The 7,289-nt window shown below is 40.4% G+C and overlaps 1 protein-coding gene across 1 annotated transcript; it reads right to left on the bottom strand.

The window, feature by feature from the left end:
* Nucleotides 1-2,239: 2,239 nt before the first annotated feature.
* Nucleotides 2,240-2,627, bottom strand: LOC131413502 (AP-3 complex subunit sigma-1-like). The gene is made up of 2 exons (XM_058554032.1): nt 2,388-2,627; nt 2,240-2,314 (listed from the first exon to the last, which is right to left on the bottom strand). Exons 1-2 carry the CDS (start codon nt 2,625-2,627, stop codon nt 2,240-2,242), a joined length of 315 nt encoding a protein of 104 aa, XP_058410015.1.
* Between the last annotated feature and the right edge of the window lie 4,662 nt (nt 2,628-7,289).

Genomic DNA, 7,289 nt, shown 5'->3' with positions numbered 1-7,289 from the left:
CCTTGCTCTGAATAGCTTCTGGGAATTGCTTTTTAGTAAACATGCAAAGGCTGGAAGACATAACTGGAAGATCAAAAGGAAGGAATATCTTCTCATTCTCCTGGGTTCTCCCACATAGCGCGGTTCCTATCCATTTTCTTACCGATGCCTGATATTCCTTTAATAAGGCAAAATGTTTTAGTTCTTAATTTGAGATAAAGGATGGAGCTGGAAATATTTAGAATGCCCAGGTTCAAGGGGTGAGCAGAAGGGGAGTTGGTGAAGGGTTCTGAGCAGGAACAATGAAAAACTCAGGAGGAAGAGGAAGAACTAGAGAAGCAAAAGTGTCATGAAGACTTTCAAACGGTTCAGCTAAAAAAAAAGTACATGCAGGGGGCCGGCCCTGTGGCTTAGCGGTTAAGTGCGCATGCTCCGCTATTGGTGGCCTGGGTTCGGATCCCGGGTGCGCACCGACACACCGCTTCTCCAACCATGCTGAGGCCGCATCCCACATACAGCAACTAGAAGGATGTGCAACTATGACATGCAACTACCTACTGGGCCTTTGAGGAAAAAAAAGAAGAGGATTGGCAATAGATGTTAGCTCAGAGCCGGTCTTCCTCAGCAAAAAGGGGAGGATTGGCATGGATGTTAGCTCAGGGCTGATCTTCCTCACAAAAAATATAAATAAATAAGTATATGCAGAAAGATAAACAAATGTGACAGGATGTTGACAGTTGTTGAATCTCAGTAGAGGGTGTACAGGCTTTCATAGTACCATTCTCTCAATTTTCATGTATATTTGAAATTTTTCAAAATAAAAAGAGTATGAGAAATCAGTGGACATGCCATATATATTTTAAAATTTTCTTTTAAAAATATTTGGAGAGGGCCAGCCCCATGGCTTAGCGGTTAAGTGCACGCGCTCCGCTGCTGGCGGCCCGGGTTTGGATCCTGGGCGTGCACCAAGGCACCACTTCTCCGGCCATGCTGAGGCCATGTCCCACATACAGCAACTAGAAGGATGTGCAGCTATGACATACAACTATCTACTGCAGCTTTGGGGGAAAAAAATAAATAAATAAAATTATAAAAAAAAATATTTGGAGATATGCAAATGTAATGTGAACATAAACTTACAACTGTAAAGTTATGATTAAATGTTCATAGTCATACCTAATGGAATGCACATCATATTGTGGTATGGACCTACTGAAATTGTTCCACTTGATTTTTTTCCCACTTACCTTGGCATTTGTTTAAACTAAGAGAAAAGATCATGTTTTCCTGCAATATATACTTGGTTCTTTAAATAACAATTGTGACAAATAGCAGAAAGAATTAATGAATGCTGCACTTGTAATCCATTCAAAACACCAACATTTTGGGTCGTACATAATGTCAGATTAATAAACAGAAACCTCATTAAATTGGAGTGGGGAGGCCAAAAGGGGGAGCTCTTATGCCCTATGGCAACAGCGGAGTCCAACAGGAAGAAGAAACACTTCCTCTTCTTGACAAGCAAGAAGCTCAGCCAACAAGAGACTGTCACAACACAGCCAATGAAAAGCCACTACACCTCTGAACTCTTTGTTTACAACAGCCCTCCCAACTTCCTCTTCCCCTCTATAGAAGACTTTCCTCTTCCCTTGTTGGGAGGGCTCCCCATGTGGCTTGCCATGGTTGCAGACCCTGAATTGCAATTCTTTGCTGATCCCAAATAAACCCATTTTTTCTGGAGAAATAACTGGCTGTCTATTTGTTTAAGGTAAACATTAATTAAAGAAATGTCTCAAACACTTTTCAAAATACTGTAGTAGCCAATGCATAGAGGCATGCCTTCGATGGGCACAGGAATGCAGCTTAGAAAAGAAAAAAAAAAAATCACATTATTCAATTTCTTTAAAAACACTGAGCAAGAAAAGCAAGACTGAACTTCACATACTAATTTTACACAACTTCTATACAATACCTTGACTTAAATTCGAGAGCAAAAGTTAAGACTCTCCTCTGCCATTTTGGGTAAATGACTGCATGGTAAACTTAGATGACTTTTCCCTCTGCATTTTACCTGAGAGTAGCCTTTTAAATTGTTTACCTAAAAGGAGGCAGGTTTGGCACTTCTATACTTATATCACCAATGTTAATATTTCTTGGGATTGGAGGAAGATTGATATTCTTTACAGCTGATACATACCACACGGGTTGGAGCACCTGCTATGCCAACCTCAGATTTCTTTGATTTATTTTGTGTATCAATTTATGTAACAATCTCATTCATGTTGGTCTCCAATACCATTCCTTCTATCACCATTTCTGCAAGAATATTGTGGACCTTGTCTATATGGAAAATTAAATCCAGTTCACAGACACTTTCAAAAACACTTGTCTAATGTTTCCAAGAATACTTGCATTAGATCTAAAACGTCAAGTTCATTCTCTGAAGAATGCACACGGAAGACAAAATATAATGTTGTGTAATGTCTACAAGTCAGTTTGCTGTCAGATCCTCCAGTTAATAATCCTCCTTCCAGGAAATTACAAATATTTTCATTTCTCTTAGATACCAAATGGAAAGTCTCCCTGATGATTTGCTGTTGTGTCTTCACTGCAGGGCTGGTAGAACTTGGAGAGCCTTGGCTTCCCATGGTTGTTGAGAATGAGGATTGCCTTGATCACGGCTGGGCCAGGCAGGGCTGACTCAGTAGACGTTAGGGGCCAGGGCTGGGGCAGTGAGAGAGCCTCCCCTTGGGATCCTGCTGGCCATCCTTTCCACTACTTGATTTTTTTAGTTGTCTTTTTGTTTGTTTACTTCTTATTTTGGAAATTTTTCAAACAATTGCAAGAGTGAAGATAATGGATGGATATAGAATGGAAAAGAGTGGATATAATGAAACACCCCCTACCCATCACCTACTTTCAACAACTATCAACATTTTCCCAGTCTTGTTCCTTTTCTCCCCACACTATTTTTTATTTTTCTGGAGTATCTTAAATCACATCTAAGATATCATATCATTTTACTTATAAGTATTTCAGAGGATCTCTCTAAAGATAAGGGCTTTTTCTTTTTTTAACATGCCAACAATGCCATCATCACACCTCGCAAAATTTATAATGATTCCTTAATAGCATATAATATTTTTGAGTAAAGTTTTAAAAGTCTCCAATAATTCTTAATAGAATTTTGTTTGAATTTTCTGATATTCTTAATTGGCCTTCTCAAGACTCAACTAATAGAATATTGAGAAAATAAGTGTCTATACTTGCTGTAGACTGAATGTTTGTGTCCCCCCAGAATTCATAGGTTGAAACCTAATCTCCAAAGTGATGGTATTAGGAGGTGGGACCTCTGGTAGGTGATTAGGTCTTGAGGGTGAAGCCCTCATAAATGGGATTAGTGCACTTATAAAAGAGACCATGGAGAGCTCCCTTGTCCCTTCCACCACATGAGGATGCACATGAACCAGGAAGCAGGTTCTCACCTGACACTGTATGTGCCAACACCTTGATCTTGGACTTCCCAGCCTCCAGAACTGTGAGAAATAAATTTCTATTGTTTATAAACCATCCAGTCTATGGTATTTTGTTATAGCAGCCTGACAGAATTAAGACAATACTTATGCAAAGGTCTTTAAGAAATTGAAATTCAACAGAAAACACTATCTGTGATAAAAAGATAAATAATGGCACTGGTGCCCAGAAAAAATAAAGAATTCAAGGAGAATTTTAGGTAAGATCTCACAAAACGTTTGACGTGACAATATTGTCAAAAGTATGGGAAAACAAGTATTCTGGTAGCTTATTAGTGGGAGTGTAAATTGGTTAGTGTACAACATTGCCAAAAGTACAGGAAAACAGGTATTCTCATAGTTTATTAGTGGGAGTGCAATTGGTTAGTCAGATGGCATGTTAAAAGGGTCACTGATGGGCCAGCCCTGTGGCTTAGCGGTTGGGTGCGCGCGCTCCGCTGCTGGCGGCCCAGGTTCGGATCCCAGGCATGCACCGGGGCACCGCTTCTCCGGCCATGCTGGGGCCGAGTCCCACATACGGCGGCTAGAAGGATGTGCAACTATGACATACAACTATCTACTGGGGCTTTGAGGGGAAAAAAAATAAATAAATAAAATCTTTAAAAGAAAAAAAGGGTAACTGAAGGAAGTTTAAAGAAAAGATTATTTATAGAGATATGCTCCAGGTTAAGGGAACCTTCAAGGGTTGGTGAAGCAGCCAAGGACAAGCAGCTGCAGGAAGTGGTTGCTCCTCCTGGCCTGATAGCGCAAGAGGAAGGAGCTTTTACTGAAATGTAGAGGGAGTTGGGGAGAGGCTGCACAACAGGCTTCTGGAAAAGGGATGCAGCTACTGCCAGAGGCTTGGGGCTCCTTCCTCCCGCCCTCTCATCTTGCGCCTGTGTTTCTCACAGGGAACCTGATTAGAAGTCGGTGGGAAAAGACACTGGCTGATACAGTTCTATAGAGGTCAGCCTCTCGGGGTACAGAGCTGAGTGGAGAAGGTAGTGAATATCTACAGGAGCAAACGGACTATCCAACACAGAGACAAGTTAACATTATCTATCAATTTTCAATGAACACTCTTGGATCTAGTAATTTGACTGCTAAGAATTCACCCTACAGAGAAACTCAAATGTACTAAAGAAGGAAAATAAAAAAATAGGAGTATTTTATGTTTGTTAAGAGCTTACTATGTACGAGTCACCAAGCAAGGCACTTTACATTCAATCCTGACAAGAACCCTATGAGTGTGACACTATTATTATCACCATTTTACACTTAAGGAAATTAAAGTTGGTAAAGCTAAGACACGGCCACAGAGTTAATGAGTGACAGCACAGGGATTTAAACTCAGACAATCTGACTCCAGTGTCTGAGCTATAAGGAAATCCACAGCAGCATAGTTTGTAAAAACAAAAGACTGAATACAAATCTAGATGACTCTGATTTGGGGACAGGGTAAATAAATTATGGTACATCTACACAACGGAATACTATTCAGCTTAAAAAAGAATGGGGTAGATCTACCTGTGCTGATATGGAAAGGTCGCTAAGATAATTTGCATGTGGGGACAAAAGCAAAGATACAGAAAATTGTGCATTCTATATATCCATTTGTACAGAAAAATGAAAGGTACACAAGAAACTCTGAACAATGGTCATCTCTGGGATGAAGGATAATCAAGGGAGAATTTTTCAGTGTAAACTTTTTAGTCCTGTTTTAATATTTTAATATATGTATTATTTTTCAATAAATACATGTAACTAAATAGTCACACACACACATGCAAACACAGAACAGAACAATAACAGCTAACTGATAGAGCACTATTCTAAATGTTTTACATGTATTATCTCTGAATATTCAAAAGAACTCTATTAAGTGGATATTATTCTTACCTTCATTTTTAAAATGGAGGAACGTGGATACAAACAGACTAAGTAATTTGTCCAAGGTCACTCAATGTATCTGTGGGGAGAGAGGGAGAATCCCCCTCTGCCCTTTCCCTTAAGGTTCTTATGGCTGGCCAAATAATCAACAAGACAGGTTAGCAGGAGAAAATAATACCAAGTTTAATAACATGTATACATGGGAGAAACTCAGAAATGAGCAACTCTTCCCTCTGTCTAAGCTGCTTGCTTAAGTATTGTAGCTAAAGGAGAGGAAGGTGTTGGGGGTGGGTAGTGGTCTGGGACTTCAGAGGGCAAGAAGACAATTCTTTTCAGGGTCATCTATAGATAATGTGGTCAGGGAGAGACAGAGTTTTTTTAGATAAAAGGGGCTTGGTGCCCCTCCCATTGTAACATCTATTTTACATTATCATTACAGCCATCATGATAGAAGATGTGTTCCAGGAAGGAGCCACCATGTCAAATTCTTTAGGCAGTTAGTGGGGGAGGTCAAATGTCCCTCAGAGAAAACAATCAAGGTAAAGAGATATATTTCAGGGTGGCCAAATCTTGATCTCCCACATAGCCCAGCTGGTATCTGAACACTGACAGTCTAGCTCGAGTCAGTGCTCATAACTCCTTCTCAATAAATGATTATTGTTGTTTCTGATAATTTGGCCAAAAGCAGTATTAGCTTTTTTTTTTTTTTTTTTTTGGTGAGGAGATCAGCCCTGAGCTAACATCCGCCAATCCTCCTCTTTTTTTGCTGAGGAAGACGGCCCTGGGCTAACATCGGTGCCCATCTTCCTCCACTTTATATGGGACGCCGCCACAGCATGGCTTACCAAGCAGTACTTCGGTGCGCGCCCGGGATCCGAACCAGCAAACCCCGGGCCGCCGCAGCGGAGCGCGCGCACTTAACCGCTTGTGCCACCGGGCCGGCCCCCAGTATTAGCTTTTTAAACAGCTACATTGTAGAGTTGTAGAGGTGGTTCGTTTTAACTCATAATCAGTCAAAACTTCTACGCTTTTTGTTTTCTTTTATGAGTTGTTACCAAGCCTGGTCTCCTCCTTCCCGTATTTGTATAATTTTTTTAAAACCTAAAAACATCTCTTTACATTTATTCTACTTAAAATGTTAACCTGTTAGCTTGGGATCAAGATTCCAGCCTGTGGAGATAGTTGTGAATCTTTAGTTAAGTCATTGTGTTTGCTGTCCTTCCTTGTCTTGAAACTTGATAAGCACATCATCTTTTGTGTCAACATGTAAATTACTGATAAAGATGTCAAACTGGACAGGGATGAACAGACCTTAGCCAGCCGCCTACGCCATCTGGACAAGCTGACTCTGATGTATTCATTTATCAACACTGGATGGTTCAAACTGCTGACTCATCTGCAGCCATTTCTTCATCTTGTCCCCAAGGACAGCATGATAGGTTTTGCTCATCATTTTGCTTGAATTATTTGTTTTATTCCATCGATTTACCAATTTAAGAGAAGGGACTAGATTGAAAGGACTTGTTTACAGAACACATAATAGGGTTTCCATTGTCATCTCATTCTTAAAGAAGTGTTTGCAAACTATTTGTGTAGTGGTGTTTGTTCACAATTTTACCAACAATTTAAATTTCAAAAATTTATTAGCCATGGGCCGGCCCCATGGCTTAGTGATTAAGTGCGCGCGCTCCGCTGCTGGCGGCCCGGGTTCGGATCCCAGGTGTGCACCGACGCACCGCGTCTCTGGCCATGCTGAGGCCGCGTCCCACATACAGCAACTAGAAGGATGTGCAACTGTGACATACAACTATCTACTGGGGCTTTGGGGGAAAAATAAATAAAATTATAAAAAATACATATATATTTATTAGCCCCTATTTTGAGAATTAAACTTCTCTTTTTTCAAAA

The sequence above is a fragment of the Diceros bicornis genome, chromosome 14 (assembly GCF_020826845.1).
Source record: "Diceros bicornis minor isolate mBicDic1 chromosome 14, mDicBic1.mat.cur, whole genome shotgun sequence".
Taxonomy (NCBI): domain Eukaryota; kingdom Metazoa; phylum Chordata; class Mammalia; order Perissodactyla; family Rhinocerotidae; genus Diceros; species Diceros bicornis.
Note: the sequence above shows the minus strand (reverse complement) of the source record. Positions and strands in the feature narration are given on the sequence as shown.

Bases quoted from the DNA above. Each gene is read 5' to 3' on its own strand.
- LOC131413502 (XM_058554032.1), bottom strand. From the start codon at position 2,627: ATGGGAAGCCAAGGCTCTCCAAGTTCTACCAGCCCTGCAGTGAAGACA. The intron at 2,315-2,387 runs GTATTCTTGGAA...CATATAGACAAG, and splicing joins ACGTTTTAGATCTAATGCAA to GTCCACAATATTCTTGCAGA.